The 18322-nt window shown below is 43.7% G+C and overlaps 1 protein-coding gene across 1 annotated transcript in view; it reads right to left on the reverse strand.

Moving 5' to 3' along the window:
* Nucleotides 1–868: 868 nt before the first annotated feature.
* SNCA (synuclein alpha) overlaps nucleotides 869–18322 on the reverse strand; it is a 46622-nt gene continuing 29168 nt past the window's right edge. The window contains exons 4-5 of the mRNA XM_056855647.1: nucleotides 7569–7655; nucleotides 869–922 (exon numbers count right to left, since the gene is read on the reverse strand). Of these exons, the coding sequence (XP_056711625.1) occupies nucleotides 890–922; nucleotides 7569–7655 (120 nt within the window). The 3' untranslated portion in view covers nucleotides 869–889. The remainder of the gene's footprint in view (nucleotides 923–7568; nucleotides 7656–18322) is intronic.

Consider the following 18322-nt stretch of genomic DNA (forward strand, 5'->3'; position numbering starts at 1 on the left):
CTTAGGGTCTGAACAATCACCAATTCTACAACTGAGCTCTCTCCACAGCTATTCAGCCATCCCTGGTCTACAGCTTCAAGTTGGTGTTATATATTAAAGAATTAAGTTGTTTGGGGTCTGAAGAGGAACAAATTTTTTACTTGGGAAGCAAGTGCCTAAGGCCTAACTACGTTAACCAACCCCAAGTATCCTGACAGGCGCATCTAAATTTTGCAAACGGATAGAGAATAAATGACAACAAGAGAATGCCAGTTAATCAGCACCAATTTAGAAACTCCATTTAAACTGATGACATTTTATTTATTTCAGGCGGACACCTTTATTTACAGATACAAGTTAGTAAAACATGTCACAGAACAAATAAAATTTCACAGTTAATATTTATAGGTGCATAGTTCATGCTCAATTACTTTATATATATGTATATATGTATAGAAATATATTAACAACTTTCACAATAAGTCATCCCTGGACAGAAAAGAACAGTCATAGGAAACATTTAAAAAATTCTCGTATCATAAACAATAGCAAATTACCAACAATCTATCAACAAAAACATGTACAGCTTTAGAAATAAGGAGTAGACACTTAGGTGTTTGTTTTTTTAAATAATCATTTTCATAATTGTTAAAACTTGAAGCCACAATATCCACACAACAACAATGGTTCTGGCATCTGGGCCTTCATTTCAGTGAAGGAAAGTTCACAGAAACAATAACCAGATGCGGTTACAGGTATTCCAATCATTGCTGATGGAAGACTTCAAAAAGACACTGTAAAAACTATTTAAAAATAGTTGACGACTGGGCACATTGGAACTCAGCACTTGTACAGGACAGGATGTCTTTGTCAGCAGGTACCACAGACGGAAGGAAAGGGGGGGTGTTGCTCATGCCTCAGGTTCATAATCTTGGTACTCTTCCTGTAGGAAACATCAATGGTCACAGTGGGAAAGAAGATCATCTCATTCTCCAATCCACATTGCTATAGTCAAAAGGTTCAGACAAACTACAGTCCAAGTTAATATTAGAATTTGGAGTTAATGATGCCCTCCCTCACCTTCGAAATGAGGTCTGACTAATTTGAGAGGAGCTGATGAAGATCCTTTGGCTCGAAGTGTGAGATGAACTCCCCAGATGTCAAATCTCTTGCTCGGATGGTAAATCTGATCCACAGAAGAAGCCCCTCCCTCTCTTCCACCTCACCCCTGTATCTTCCCTGTTAATGGGAAGCTATGCACTTGACAGCTGAGAGGAAGGAACATTCATGATCATCCTTCCATTTTTTTATTCTTCTACTTCTTCTCCAAGTATGTTCTAGGGACTATAGTTCTCAGTACACCTGACATTAGTTATCAGGTGTTTTGATAACTACATTTCCAGATTAAGGTCTAGTAGCACCTTGGAGACCAACAAGATTTTCGGGGTATGTGCTTTTGAGTGTCAAAGCTCCCTTTGTCAGATATCTGACGAAGGGAGCTTTGACTCTCGAGAATCTTGTCAGCCTCTACTGGACTTGAATCTAGCGGTGCTACTGCAGACCTGCAAGGCTACCCTCTGAAACTACGTTTCCAGAATACACTGAGGGAAAGGGAGTGGAGGAATAAAGGAAGATAGAAGTAAGATGGAAGAAGATGGGAGTAGGGAGCATCTGAGTCAACTGAATCAAGATTGCAGCTGAATGCTTCCCTCTTCCCTCTTTGCAGGTAATTTAAGACGGAGTTATCCAAAGGCACAGGCCAAAGGGCAGGGCAGGTGGCTGTGGTCTTCTGTGAGTTTTGCTGCAAGAACCAGCATTAGCCCAGGACGACTTCCTACCCCGTCAGTGACTGGATGAGTATCCTAAGTTCTTGTTTGTCTCCTTCAGTTTACCTTGTGTTTTTGGGATATTTTACATGTGAGCTGGTTTGAGACCCTGGTGTGGAAGAATAACAGGGTACAAACTGGTATATATGAAAAAATAAAGCATGGGGATGAGAGTTCACACATTTTCTAGCTGTATCCTCATGGTGGGGGAGATCTTAATGTCTTTCATTTCTTAACAAGACCTCTGGGTAGTGCTAGGGGTGTGCCTCCTGATCTAGTACATTGTGATACCATATTGTTTGGAACAGAGTCTTGTAGATTTATAACAGGACAGCTTATATTTAAAGAATGAGTGTTCATTTTTAGAATGGGAACATTTCTGGTGGAAATGCATCAAAAGTGGTAATGCTGTACCCATCTGTCCATCTGTCTCTGCTCACCCAAGATCTTCCCTGGCTCAGAGTGGATTTGCCAACATCCTTGTCATGCTTAAATGGTCCTGAAAAAAAAAAACTGTTCACCAACAAGTCTATGCTCTAGATCTAGAGAATTTGGTTTTGTGGAAATCACTGACTTCCCAGACATTCCCTTGAATCCCCGCCTGGAAACTGGGCAGCTGCGGTCGCGAAGGAAACCTGTCTGTGGCACTGCTTCCCAGACACTGAAGCTGACAAATTCCCACAAGCCACTGGGGCATAGCACAATTGCCAGTGAGCAGCTCAATAACACGACTCCATGAAAGAATGACAATAGACACCCACCCGGTAATACCCCATAAGGGAGAAAGAAGTGCAGGCATGGAGAGAAAGAGATGATCATGCCCGCGACTGTCCCTGGAAATCTAAATGGAGGCCATGCAACGAAGCAGCCCCACTTGGGTAGACTGAGTGCATTTCTGCTGTTCTCAAAAGAAGGACAAAGGTTAAATCCCGATCTTTCTTTACTCCCCTTAAGCTGAGGAGGACAGTTAGCATGGGATAGTCAGAATTGGGCAGGCAATACTTTCCCACATGCCCTGGGGCCACTTCACCTATGGTGCCTTCCAATGCCCTTTGGAGGACACTTCGCTGAGCTGTCTGTTGGAGTAGCTGGTGCTACATTAGTGGTGCACAGTTTTTCAGTTTCAGTGTCTGGGAAGCATGAGGAGTGGCCTCCCCATTTCTAATTTAAGACTGGAACTGGATTAATGAGCCTTGGAAGTGACATGCTCAGGTTTTCCCCGCATTTCAAGGGAAGAAACATATTTATGGGTTGAATCCAACCAGCTTTTCTGCAAATCAAGTCTGAACTGACCCTAGAAGTTAAAATGACTAGACTGAGGCTATCGTACTTTGGTCACCTTATGAGAAGACAAGAGTCACTGGAAAAGAAAATGCTAGGAAATGTTGAAGGCAGCAGGAAAAGAGGAAGACCTAACAAGGGATGGATTGACTCTATAAAGGAAGCCATGATGGCCCTCAATTTGCAAGATCTGAGCAAGACTGTTAAAGATAGGATGTTTTGGAGGACACTGATTCATAGGGTCGCCATGAGTCGGAAGTGACTTGACGGTACTTAACACACACACATAAAAAGGAAGGAACAGTCCCCTTTAAACACCAAAAAAGGGCTATGCTGGGGAACATTGAACCTGCATTGACAAAAGTCCTATGGGATGGAGACTGTATTAAAAAGGCAAATTGGGTAAAATTGAGCGAAAAAGCTTGACTGAATCCAATGCTCCCTGTCTGTCTATGAGTAACTGCTCTTAGTGATGGTAGATGCACAGGCTTAAACCTAGAAATGGGAATAGTTCTTTAGAACAGCTGCAATTCACCAGCAATCATAATCCATTATAGCCTGCAATTTTGTATTGAAATCTGAATAGGTATACCTTTGTAGGCTCTTGTATGAAGAAAGAAGAATATGATTAAAAACAATTTTTTCCAGTAAGAAAGAACTAAAATCTACAATTCCAAACAGCTTTACAAAAAAAAAAAAAATAAGGCTTGGGAAGAGAACCTGTATCGTCACGATCCATAATAACAGGATAATTGGTGTGCGCTTCCTTAGTGTCTTGATTTAGGGTCTGATGCAATCACATGAAAATCTTGTTGCTGAATGTGTGGAAAGAAGCTTTTCATGCAGCAGGTTTTTAAACCCTGCCTTTCTACCAGTATCCAGCCATTTTGCATAATTAAGAATTCATGGCTACTTTTTGATGCAGAAAAATTACAATGTGAAGTTTGCCTCAGAAATTTCCCATTTGGTCTTGTCCAGGTAACTGAGTGCCCCGACCAAAGGAGGGGGGAGGCAGGGAGGCAAACCATGTCTGGCTATCAAGTGCTGCTCGCTAGGAGCTGGGCTGTATTAAGATGCACTGAGGCTCTAAGCTATGTCAAGTTTAAGCAGACCCATAAAAATGGAAATTTAGTAATTTTTAGGTTTTTTGAAAATGTAGAGGCACCTTATAATCTGAGGCCCTATACTAGGGGTCCCCCTATACTAGTGTGGCACCTGTGGGTGCCACAGAAGAAGAAGAGTTGGTTTTTATATGCCAACTTTCTCTACCACTTAATAAAGAATCAAACCGGCTTACAATCACCTTCCCCTCCCCTCCTCATAAAAGACACCCTCTGAGGTAGGTGGGGTTGAGAGAGCTCTAAGAGAGCTGTGACTAGCCCAAGGTCACCCAACTGGCTTCATGTGGAGGAGTGGGGAAACCAACCCGGTTCACCAGATTAGCATCCACCGCTCATGTGGAGGAGTGGGGAATCAAACCTGGTTCTCCAGATTAGAGTCCACCGCTCCAAACCACTGCTCTTAACCACTACACCACTCTGGCTCTCCTTTCCTGGTGCCCACAAAGCGTTTTTAAAAGTAGGCATGGCCAGGCGGGGCTTTTGCCCAGCAGGTTTTTTGACTGGCCATTGGTATCTGAACATCTCTTGCCTTGAAAGCCCCTTGCTGACCCGGGGCAATGTGGGAATGTAGATGGAAGCCTGGGCTTGTTAAGGTCGCCGTAAGTTGGCTGTGACTTGAGGGCACTTTACACACCCAAGTTTCTCTGACAAGTAGGTCCTATCAGCTTTGCTTCTGAGTTTCATTAAAAAGCTTAAGCTGCTTTCCAAATTTCCCCAAATTTATAACATTTAAATGTTCTTCCTCAGTAGAAACTGTTGAAAATATACATTGGATTCAGCCAAAATGTGATTTCTTGCTCTCCTCCAACTAGATTGCCGTGGAGAGAGAGAGGAGCTTTTATATTCTAAGGAAGATTGATTAAAACTTTCAAATGAAAGAAGCTTATACTTAGGGCTTGTTTTTAAAACAGATACTGTCTGTGAAGAATTCACCTATGGGACTTTACTCTCACATTGTGTCTGGTTTAAAATGGATTTCCCCCCCAATGAAAAGCAGTCTGGTTTGAATGAGACATTTTCTGAGCACAAAGTCCCACAGGTGAATCATTTTACCTCATCTTTTCAGCGGTTGCAGAAGATGGAGAGCCCTGGTGGAGAGCCCTGGGGACAGAGGGCTATGTTAGAGGGCCAGTCAAGGGTCCACGTGCCCTTGGTGCAATGAGAGGAAGGGTGGGAGGAGGCCAGGAAGATGCAGACCTCCAGGAAGGCAGCCAACTCTGGAATGGGAGTCCTTAAGGCTTCTGGGGTGGTGGGGCTCAACGAGAGGAATTAAACCTCAAAATACAAAAGTATGTGGCTGAGGGACATATGTATGTGTGAAGTGCAGTCAAGTCGCAGCCGACTTATGGCGACCCATTTTTGGGGTTTTCATGGCAAGAGACTAACAGCTGGTTTGCCAGTGTGAGGGACATATACTCATAGATTTAATTTATTATGTACAAACATTATGACTACCTATATATAACAACTAAAATACATCCAAGATTACAATCCACAATAATTATACTGTCAAAGAGTCAAGGGTCCTTTTACAATCCTTGAGCCTGTTCTTCCTTGCGGCGTGGATATCTCTTCAACGATGTAACACCAGCAGATCAGTTAATAAATAAAGCTATAAATCATCTCTTCTGTATCAGTAGAAAAATAACTATTAATCATCTCTTCAGTACTGGTAGATAAATACAGATGGGTTGCCGGCTCCTAATCCCGTTTTGTAAAAATCTTCATCAGAACTTCACTTTTGTCTTATTTGTTCAGAATAATATATGATCTGACAAACTTCTCATTCCATTAAATTAAATCTATGAGTATATGTCCCTCAACCACATACTTTTGTATTTTGAGGTTCAATTACAGTGTTGGTGTGGCATAGCTCCTTTTTTGTCTTAATTAGTTGCTCAAAGAGAGGAACCCAGGGCCGGCCCCTCATTGGAAGACAGGGCTGACAGTCAGGGGAACCCAGGCGTGGCAAGAGAGAGATTGGAGGAGCCCAGGGATGGCCTGCCTCTGGGGGACTTTTAAATGGCGAGTTGCAGAGAAGCCAGAGAGGAATGAAAAGGCCCCATCCACAGAGTGCATGGCTGGACAGGGCCATAGCAGGGGAGAGGGAAATGGGTGGAGAAGAACCCCCCTCCCCTTGCTATTCTGAGGCATCCTCCAAGTCTGTTGTACCCTCTTCTGTTCGCAAGAGATTCCTTATCCCACTGTCAAATCTCCTGCTGGGTGTGGTGCAAACCACCTACAGCACTTATCACTAGAAGCTTCCCACCTTGGCTCTTTTGAGAACTTCCGACTCTTACAGGGATTCTTTTTGAGAGTGTTTAAGGAGGCTTTGGTATAGCCCAGTCTTGTAAGATAATGAAAGCTAAGCAGGGTTGGTATTTGGATGGGAACCACCAAGGAAGACTTTGCGAGGAAGGCAATGGCAAACTACCTCTGCTTCTCACTTGCCGTGAAAACTCCTCGCTGGGGTTGCCGTAAGTCAGATACAACTTGACAGTACATATAGACATACATAAGGAGGCTTTCCTAGCAGTCTCCTCCTCTAGCTTGCCTTGCCTGGCTGCTCTAGCCTTCCCTGTGTGGTTTATCTCAGGACTTCCTTTATACCCACGTTTAGCTGCTGCTGCTGCACCGTCTTGTACATTGGGCTGAACCATCAACATCTATGGTGATGGGTAGCCTTCTCACCATTTGTCTCTTCACCCTTCTGTCACAATGTGCTTTTCAATCCAGTTAAAGCAACAGGGGAATGCCTAGTTGTGCCTAGAGGTTAACGGCATGTCTAAGAATACTTAAGTGAGTTCATGGCTGAAATGAATTTCATTTTACCTGGGGCTTTCCCAGTAACTGCTCACTCTCTTAGCCACTGAATGGCTTTGGCACTTGAATTAGGACAACTGAGCAAATTTTCAGCATTATATAATTAATATTTTATAATATTGTATTATGTATTTTTATTGTACTGTATTTTAATTATGATGTGAGCTGCCCTGAGCCCAGCGTTGCTGGGGGAGGGCGGGATATAAGTAAAAGACTACTACTACTACTACTACTAGATGTGAACACAATACAATGCCATATGAGAAACCCTTAAAATACTGCTTAGTAATGCCGTGATTTAAAACATGTTTATTCACTATAAACCACTGGATGTGTATACAGCTCTTATCTGTGTCCTGTTGCCTGACGGAAGGAAGACTTTTTAAGCTGTTGTAGCACACCTGCAGAAGCATCTGAGAGAATCTATCCCATCACATGTTGCAATGTTTTGGACACTGAACACTAGCTTCGCCACGATGTGCCTATCTCCGGTATATTACTGTCATGGCCCCCCAGAAGCCGTCAAAGAAAGATTTACCTCGGGAGGCATTTCGTAGGCCTCATTTTCAGGGTCTGCAGGCATGTCTGTGTTGTCCCTCACTCCTTGCGGGAGGCCTTCTTCATTCTATAAACAAGGATAGAAAACAGCTTGATGCAGGTTTATTCTCCCTCAGCCTTCCCACCTCAACATATCTCCAGTGCTCTTTAGCTTATTGTGTTTAATGCAGTACTGAGCAATAATTGTGATATCATCCCCTCAGCTTCTTGCCATAAAGAAAATGAGACAAGGAACTCTCCCCACTATGAAGAGAAACTCCTCATTATTCCTCTTTAATTTCTGGAAGACATTTCGGAAAGGTCCTCTGAATGCCGGAGAGACAATGTTAATATTGCTGGAGATGTTGCACTCCCCCCCCCCATGTCAGCTTCACAGATCTCCAAGGGGAGAAAAATCATGACAATGAGCACAGTTCTTGTAACCTGTCAGACTTGCAAAGGCAGATAATGTCATCTTGCTATTTCAGTAAGAGTGGATCCAACTGTACTGCTATTGTACAGAGCTTCAGAGGAATTAAAGATGGTAGTGGTACCACCATCTCAATCACTACTAGCCTCCTCTGAATAGACACTTGGGAGCTAACAATCCCATTTTATCTGTTTAAGCTGAGAGATGTGGGCTGGCCTAGGATCTCAGTATAGTATAGTCAACAGCATGCACTAGGACTGGGAAGACCCAAGTTCAAATCCCCACACTACCATGTACCTTACTGGATTTGATTGGGGCAATTTCTCTCTCTTTGTCTCAATCTAACCTACCTCACAGATTACTGTGAAGGTAAAAGGGGTATATGTATGCCACCTTAGAGGAAGACATGAAGCTGCCTTATACCAAATCAGACCAACAGTCTATGAAAGTCAATATTATCTTCTCTGACTGGCAGAAGCTCTCTGGTAGAGGAGTTTCACATCACCTACTGCTTGGTCCTTTTAACTTGAGATGCTGGGGATTGAACCTGGGACCTTCTGCATGCCAAGTCAATGCTGTACTACTGAGCAGGGGACTTGGCTGAGCAGGGAATTGGTGCTCTATTCAATATACTGTACAGTTCCCCAAATAAAAACTGTGTGTAAACAAAAACTGTGTGTAAATTCAGTGCAGATTCCAGCAGCTATTCTGGAACCTTCAGTATCTCTGTCTTTTGGAAAAGAAAAGGAGAGAAGCTGCAGGTTCCCATCATTGCTAGCAGATGCAGGAAATCAAGATGTGGAGGCATTTCCCGACAAGCAGAAAGTTCTGGGGCTATTAAAGGTGTGTGTGTGTGGGGGGGGAGAGGTTCTTCAATTGACCCATTTCCATCTCAGTGGTCCCCATGTTCCTGTTCCACTCTGATTGAAAAGAAATATATACATATATACCCAGTGTTCATATTTCAGTTGACGTATTTGTGTTTCTCTGGTGGTAGTAAATGGGACTCTACCCAACTCAGAATTCTACACCCTTTGATATACTTATTGATATACTGATGGCTATTGAGAGCTCTTAGGGTTAGGGTTGCCAGGTCCCTCTTTGCCACCAGCAGGAGGTTTTTGGGGTGGAGCCTGAGTAGGATGGGGTTTGGGGAGGGACTTCAATGCCATAGAGACCAATTGCCAAAGTGGCCATTTTCTCCAGGGGAACTGTTCTCTATTGGCTGGAGATCAGTGGATCACCAATTCTGCAACTGAGATTTCCCCACCCCCTCTGTCTGACTGGAAATGATACTCCTGACCCAAACTGCACGCGAGAGGAGAAAGAAACAGGGTGCGAGTAACCCCTTTTCCCCCTGGCTGAGGTCACAATAGCCCAGGGCTTTTCCCCACCCCATTTCCCTGGCAACTCTATGATCCTCTGATTGAAGTTTTAAGAAACTTCAAGCTTACAAGATGCAATGACAGATCATTTAAAGGAGCAAATTACTTCTAGGCCTCGACATATCTGACAAGCTTGATGAAGTGATCAGAGACTGGACATAAAAGAAAGGAGAGCAGCCCCCCCTCTTTCCCCCCACCCCAGCCTCACCTGAACTGAATGGGCTACTCAATGCGATACCAGCAAGTGACATATAAAATGTGCAGCACATATGTTCTCAGTCACACTAAGTTGATTAACCATGTCCCCTTCTGATGTTGTTCACAGCTCTAATTTAGATGAAGAGCTTTGGCACCGACTCCAGCACTCCAGATTCTGACAACTGGTTGGCTAGATTGCGCCCGACAGCTGCATGGAGCTGTGGCCCAAAGAGAATTGAAATGAGAAGCAGCACTCAACATTATTGTCACCAGGGATGGCCTTAAGTGGGGCACGCCGCAACCCACATCATTCTAAGACGCTCAGGCTAGGCAGAGGAAGGGGAAAGCATGGGTCCCCTGAGGATCTCTCTGGAAAGGGAGGAATAAAAAATGCAAGAACCCGACGTGCACTTAGCAGGGCAAAGCCCTGCTGCAAATAAAGGATCACACAATGTATAATTCACTATCTTTTTATATAATTAAAGATGTGAACTGAAGGGAAGCATCATTAAAATGCTACATGGGGCTTCACCTACCGAGCTTTCGGTCAAATAGCTACAACAGAGTGTTCAGAATCTTACACAGACACGTGGTTGGATCCAGTAGAAACTTTCTGCCAACAAAAGGGGGGTGCTGCCATTTGCCCCTTCCCACTACACACCTCTGACTCCTCCTCCTGCTGTTCCTGGGGGTTTCTTGTCCCCCCTCAGCAGCATTTCAGGGGCCATTTTGTGCTGCAGGGGAAGGGAAGAGGTGAGAAAGTCCCACTCTGCTGAGAGAAATCCTTTCTGGCAGTGGAGATTTCCCCCAGGATCGAACTCATAGTGAGATGTCACTGAAATGACTGTTACGGGTAATAGTTTTAGGAGAGCTGACATTTGGGAGTTCCTTCTTGGCTTATGGTATACATAGACAATTGTATGTATGTATGTATGTATGTATGTATGTATGTATGTATGTATGTATGTATTGCAACACTTACATCCAGCCTTATCTCCATGGATTCAGGGCAGCTACAAGAGCAACAACCAGTTGCAAGGACAGCAAAAGAACATGGAAGTCCCATCAGAAAGATTTTTTAAAAAAACCACACACACACAGGGTAAAAATGCAGCCAAATCTGTCACAGCAGTTTTGCCCTCCACCCAACAATCCTCTGAAATAAAACCGTCTTACACATCTTCTCGATTGTAACCAATGAAGGCACCCCTCTGCACTTGCTCAGTTCACATGGTGATGCACTGAAGTGACTGCGTGAACCAAGGCTGCACATGCATATTGTAAAAGCGCCTTCCTCATCTGATGCAGCACACACGAAAGTGGTGGGAATTGCAAATCACATGATCTTGACACAGCGGCATCCCGGCTTACCAGATACAGTGTCTACATTCTTCTCATAAGAACACAAGGAAAATCTTTCTGGATCTCATTGGGGTCCATTGATTCCACCCTCCAGTCTTCTACAGTGGCCATCTAGATGCTCCCTAGGAAGCTAGGTCCCCCCTGCTTTGCTTGTCTCCAGTAGCAATATATGAAGCAACCCCTAAACTGAGGCTATCATATTTTGCTCACATCATGAAAGACAAGACTCACTGGAAAAGACAATAACGCTAGGACAAATTGAAGGAAGCAGGAAAAACAGTAGACCCAGCATGGGTGGATTGACTCATAAAGGAAGCCACAGCCCTCAGTTTGCAAGACCTGAGCAAGGCTGTTAATGATAGGATGTTCTAAAGGTCCTTAATTCATAGAGTCGCCATGAGTCAGAAGTGATTAGACAGAATCACACCCCCCCCCAAATCAGATGGCTCATTCATATAACCCATATTTTTCTGTTTCAACAGCAGTTCTCCATGGTCTCAGGCAAGGAAAGGTCTTTCTCAGAACTTCCTGTCAGAGCACCTTGAACAGAAGATGAATGTCCACTCCTACTTATGGACTGACTGCCATTGGCTCTGTTTTGTCTACAGTGTCTTCGAATACCAAACCTGACCATCAGAATTGCTTGCTCTTTGAACTGACAACTGCAAGAATGTACCACCAAGGTCCATGCCTAGTTATACCCCTCCCACCTGTCATCCAGTCTCAGGATGCTCCATTTAAAGGTCAGTTACATCATCTACTCATGCACAATTGTTGCTTTGTATTTAAGGAGAAGTTGGTCAACCCTCTCTTTTAAGAATGCTTTCCCCCTGCCAGTCAAGAGAAAAGCCAAGTCTCTGGCTGGCAGGTAAACACAAGCATGTATATTAACTGTTGTTAAACATGTTCCATCTAACTAATGATATCGTTCCGCAAATGTGACCCAACTATTCTATTTTTCTTTATAGCTGTATTCTGTTTCATTTAGGCAGTGTTGTGTTTCTTAAAAAGTTCACTGACAGCAAAAGGCTAATACCAAATTAGAATGACTGTTTAAATAGGTAGATCCACAGATACTCTTGCCTTCAAATGCCAGAAAAATTAGCATAATTATTCCAGATAACACACTAGGAATTGACTAATTTTAATCAGCAGAGCTTATAATAATTTCATCTGCTATGCAATGAAACATTTAGCACCTTTGTTCAGTTAGCAGTTCATTCTTTACTTAATGGGGCCATTTTGTTCAACAAAACCCATTATATTTTACAAACTGAAGAAGCTAGATTCTATGGGTTGCATACAGCCCCAAATTTCCACTTGTGCTAGAGCTCTTGTGCAAGCAGAAATGCAAGAAGACTGTGATAGGTGCTTGTGCTAAGGGAAACTTATTGTATCCCCACTCACACTTCCACTTGTGCAAGATCTTTTCCATCTAGTCTCTGGGCCCAGTAATACATAGAGAAGGATGTATATTTGCTGCACAAAATCTTGTGCAAGCAGAACTGTGATAAGTTCATGTTTCCACTTGTACATTGCTGGATCCAATCCTATTACATTTTTATTCTACCCTTCTCCCAAGGAGCTCAGAGTGGCATATATGGTTCCCTAGTCCCCATTTTATCATCACAACAACCCTGTGAGGTAGGCTACTTAGCCATAACATCTGGTTTCAGTGCACCGAGTGTGTGGTTGGCTGATGCCAGAGAAGAAGGGAACAACATGCTCTGTAATGCCTGCTGGAGATCCCCAACCATGAATACAGGTTTACAAACTAGATCACACAGTGATCGTTAGATTTTGAGACAGATGGAGATATTAGTTGTATGCCCTGTCAATTGAACTTAGCTGGCCAGTGGTATAAGAAGAAGAAGAGTTGGTTTTTATATGCCAACTTTCTCTACCTTTTTAAAAGGAGAATCAAACCGGCTTACAATCTCCTTCCCTTCCTCTCCCCACAACAGACACCTTGTGAGGTAGGTGAGGCTGAGAGTGCTCGAAGAGAACTGTGACTAGCCCAAGGTCACCTGGCAGGCTTCATGTGTAGGAGTGGGGAGTCGAACCTGGTTCTCCAGATTAGAGTTGGCCGCTCTTACCCACAACACCACGCTGGCTCTCATAAGCACTCTCATCACATCCAGAAGTGACAGGGCTGGTTCCCGTGTTTCGTTTCGTGGACATTCATAAACAGGTAAGTATGTGTGTCTTGTGTACTGGCCACACACTAGTTTGCCTTGTTGGCTGATCCATAAAAGCCAGCGTTGAATTCCAGATTTCACAGGTCTGCTTGTGAGTTTGATTAACGTGGCTCCTATCAGCAGACCTGTGTCAAGAATGCCAGCTTGTCTAAATTACTACCTGGGCAGTTGACAGTTATTACACTCCCCCTTCGGTTCTGTATGGTTTTGATCTATTTATTTTGATATCTAATCTTGGGGGCAGTTGTGTTTTTATTAGTGCCTCTCTGGACAAGAAAGGAAGCACTCCTCAGGAGGTTATTCAATGGGGCTTACTCCCAGGAAAGTGTCCTTAGTATTGCAGCCAAAATTAACTCTTGCATTTGCAAAACATTGGAAGGACTGATCAGCAAAACTGCTCCATTGCCACCTTTCCCACCACCTATGAATTATTCCACCTGTAATTTCAGATAAAAGCCATCAGTAAAGAAAATATCCAGGCAAAACAGTAATAAATGTGTACTACAGGTGACTACGAATGACTCATATTCTCTCACTGCATTACTGTTCTTCTTAGAATGAGGTAAGGGAACTGTAATTGTGCTTACCTATGATTAATGGAAGGCACTCCTTTTGTACAAGAAAATACTATAAGGCGTGCTGAACTGAAGGTTGTATTCTTGATCATATGTTTACTCATGTCAGCTAAAACCCCAACCATTTGCTTTACGTTGCTCACCTTGATTAACACCTGGGTGCCTCAGGCTTATTACAGAGATGCATTTCTTGAGCTTTTTTTTAAAAAAGTCATGCCATATAAATATCTGTATTCAGGCTTTGGCGGCTGGATTACAATCCAAAGAGGCAACCATTGGCTGCTGCCAATAACCAGGACAGAACAAGGGAAACAGGGTTGCCAGCTCCGGGTTGGGAACTACCTGGAATTTTTTGGGGCAGAGCCTGAGGAGGGCAGGGTTTGGGGAGGGACTTCAATGCCATAGAGTCCAATTGCCAAAGCAGTCATTTTCTCCAGGTGAACTGATCTCTATCAGCTGGAGATCAGTTGTAATCGCAATAGATCTCCAGCTAGTACCTGGAGGTGAGAAACCTTATAAACAGTAATGCTTTTGCAAGTCTTATAATGCAATCCTAAGCAGAGTTGCACCCTCCTACCCCCACTGACTTCAGTTCTGCTTAAGATCACACTGATGCTCTAGGACACACATCTCTGAGACAATAGGAAGTTTATTAGGCAGACACGTTGTATGCTTGCTATCAGCCAGCATATTGAGAGACAGACTGGACTCCTCTCCAGGCTAGGCATGAAACGTACCCAAGATCAGCCATGAAATTTCTGTCAAACAGCCTGTTCCCTGCCTAGGATCTGCACTCCTCATGCTAGGCACGAGGAAGCTGTCTGAACATGCTACTCATCCAACTATTACTGACATCTGAAATGCCTCTTTTGATGGAATGAGAGCCTACTTCCATTTTTTTAAAAAAATATTTGATTCCCTTCCCAAATCCAATTTGCATTCCAGATTGGGATGCGGCCATGGTTTGTGTGGAAGAAACAAACGCCAAGAAACAAACGCCAACTGGCCAGGCGTCATGGAGAATTACCAGTTAGACACCTTGCACGGTCATAGGATTAGTACTGCATCTGCTTACTTAATCTGAAAGAAGTGGTTTATTCTAAAGCTGAAGAATCCTTAGTACCGTTTTTAAGGCATATCAAGCCCGGCTAAATAAAAGGTGTCCCTGCAGATCTTGCAGAGAACACTGTGTTTACCGCTCTCTAGGACTGAATTGCATCAGATTGCAAATATGATCTCACTCAGCCGCTCGCCACACGCGCAGGAAATGTAATAGGAGACAGATGTTCTTCTGCACTCTGAAAAATGATAGCACCCCAGGTGTGTGGTTTGTTTTCGGTTTTTGCAAGGTGCGTGTGAGAGACAGCATTCTGGTCTCCTCTGATTTCATAACATGCTCCCCTCTATTAAGGTAATCTGCAGCTCCTTTGGACCCTGATAGAGTGATAACATGCTTAATATTACAATTCCAGGTTCCTGTTTTCTCAGACAAAATTAAGCAATGACATTCACCTTCCCCCCCCCCTTGATGTCCCGCAGTGCTATGCACTAGGCACGGCTCTTACTGAACCAGTGTAGTGTAGGGAGAGCCAGCGTGGTGTAGTGGTTAAGAGCAGTAGTTTGGAGCAGTGGACTCTGAGGTGGAGAAGCGGGTTTTTCCCCACTCCTGTACATGAGCGGTGGGTGCTAATCTGGCGAACTGGATTTGTTTCCCCACTCCTACACATGAAGCCAGCTAGGTAGTAGTAGTGTTTATTCTTACAGCCATAGACCAGTATAAAACACACAATGCCAGCTGGGTGACCTTGGGCTAGTCACAGCTCTCTCAGCCCCACCTACCTTCCAGGGTGTCTGTTGTGGGAAGGGGAAGGTAAGATGATTGTAAGTCGGTTTGATACTTCCTTAAGTGGCAGAGAAAGTTGGCAAATAAAAACGAACTCTTCTTCTTCTGAACCAACTAGTAATAACCTGGAAGCAGAAATTAGATTTACCTTCCCCCATAATCCAGTTACCAAACTTTCTCCTTGCCAGACTATTTCCACTGGTTAGAAATTCATAAGTTCAGACAAGCTTTCTTATTGGCGAGATGTAATGCCCTAGACTCAACTGAGACGATACAATAAAATTATTGCAGAAGAACAAAAATGCCCATTTTGTCTGGCTCAAATAGACTCCTAAGCCCACATAGTTTTAGCATGTCCGCAAACTATTGTACAAATTAAATATATCATTCCCTGGATAAAACAGCTAAAGACATTTTTGGAGAAGTGGATACTGCGTTATCTGCTGTCAAATAGATTGGTCAATTGCATGAGAGATGTGGCAACTTTTCTCTTTATAGTGTCAAGAAAAAAAATTAAATTTCATTTCCTCATTTTTACAGTGTGAAGTGGTTGGTGGATAGCCAGTGGCTGTTAAATCCAGGGAAAGGAATCCAGTTACCAACGCCACCAATAAACCTGAAGTCCAAGGTCACTGGAAAAATTAACTAGGGGAATAGTCTAGGCATGTAGTAATTATAAAATGCAAGATCTCTGTTGGAAACTGCATCTGCCGGGGGTGTACAGGTATGAGTAATTCTCCTTGGACATCTGGGAGACAGCTCATTTGTAAATAAGAGAAAACAAAATCTTCTGCCCGCCAGGAAAAAAAAATTACACAGTTTTACGGAGAGTTTTATTTCAAAAAAGCAATATCAGCCCCTCATTTTATGATGCATACAATCTGCAGCCTTAAGACTGATGTATTTCTCAGCGTTTGTCACCATAATTTATTAGCATTAGATAAAAATGAAAGATTATCCAAAGGTTCTATCAGCTGCTATCAGTACTCTTGAAGAGCAAATGGGAACTGAAGCTACGCAGATCACAAGTACAGCGGGGGGGGGGGGGGCAACCTGAGGATAATCATCACAGAGCTTCCTCCTACAAGTAACATTTGTGACTCAACTAATCAATACTGACAAGCTGTCTAGAATTATGTAGCAATACCAGCTTCAGAGAGCTCACTGGCGCTGCTACAGGACTCAAGTTGTGTGCATTCCTTCACATTTACAGAGATGTTCAAAGCCACAGGAAGGGAAAAGTATGCAACACATGGATTTATTTTCTTTGCCATCAAGTCATAATCACCTTCCCTTCCCCTTCCCACAACAGACACCCTTTGAGGTAGATGGGGCTGAGAGAGCTCTAAGAGAGCTGTGCCTAGCCCAAGGTCACCCAGCTGGCTTCATGTGTAGGAGTGGAGAAACCAACCCGGTTCACCAGATGGGCCTCCACGGGTCATGTGGAGGAGTGGGGAATCAAATCCAGTTCTCCAGATCAGAGTCCACTGCTCCCAACCACCACTCTTAACCACTATACCATGCTGGCTCCTTGAGTTCCTATAAGGTAAAAAACCACCTTGAGTTCCTATAAGATAAAAAGGCAGCTAATAAATGTTTTAAATAAATAAATAAGTCCTATTTTATTCAGTGGTGCTGGGGCCTAGGAAAGTGATCTTGGTATTGCAACCTTAAGCCTTAAGCAATCCCAAAACCCAATCCCAAACTTTAAGCAATCCCAAGACCCAATCCCAAAACTTTAAGCAATCCCAAGACCCATGAGGGACAGTTTGAGTACCACTCAGCTAGCAAATGGTACCTGGGCTGTCATTATCCCTAAAAGAACCTGGATTTTAATCCTAGTTCACTGGGTGGCCTGGAACAAGCCTTCTTTTCTCGAGAATAACCATGGCTTATCTTGGTAAGAGTATAAGTGGTGTGAATAGGGTAATAAGGTGTGAATAAAGTAAGGACTGCAATCCAAAGAACACTTTCACAGGAGTAAGTGCCACAGAATAAACTGGGACTGAGTTCTTAGAAGACCCATTTAGGATTGCTGCTCCCAATGACACCAAATGAAAAGGGCAACAAGAATTATAAAGAGATGCCGTATTATACTCTTCAGAGACTACCAACGATTACCAACTAGGCTTTCTCACACAGATTTATCATCTACATAGGAATTCCCACTTATCTGGTTAATTCTGTGCAAAGGACCAGAAGAATTAAAAAGCCGCTCTGCCTGCTGTGCTCCAGCCAACTGATTCCAACACCTCACAGGTTCTTTAAAGACATCCAGCGGAGACCGCAAAGGTCAGGCGCTGCCACGTGACTCTCCTCCTGTGGTTACAATTCTGCCTCAGGTCTACATACATATTTTCCAAACTGTACGGGTCAGGGTAGTTGTTTTTTAAGGAAGTTCCTACCTCTTGGGTAGGGTTGCCAATTCTGAGTTGGGAAATTCCTGGAGATTTGGGGGCGGAGCCTGGGAAGGGAATGTGATGCGGTACTGCCCACCCTCAGAGACTGCCATTGTCTTTGAGGGGTGGGGAACTTATCTCTGCAATCTGGAGATCAGCTGTTGTTCAGAACTCCAATCCCCCACCTGGATGTTGGCAATGAGGTTGGTGAGGCTGAGAGAAAGACTAGGCCAAGTTTATCCCATGAACTCCCAACTCTTCCCAGTCCTCACCCATTATCTTGCCATAACTCCTACACCCACTCCATAGTTAGGGTTGCCAGGTCCGGCAGGAGGTTTTCGGAGCAGAGCCTGAGGAGGGTGGGA

The sequence above is a fragment of the Euleptes europaea genome, chromosome 9 (genome assembly GCF_029931775.1).
Source record: "Euleptes europaea isolate rEulEur1 chromosome 9, rEulEur1.hap1, whole genome shotgun sequence".
Classification (NCBI taxonomy): domain Eukaryota; kingdom Metazoa; phylum Chordata; class Lepidosauria; order Squamata; family Sphaerodactylidae; genus Euleptes; species Euleptes europaea.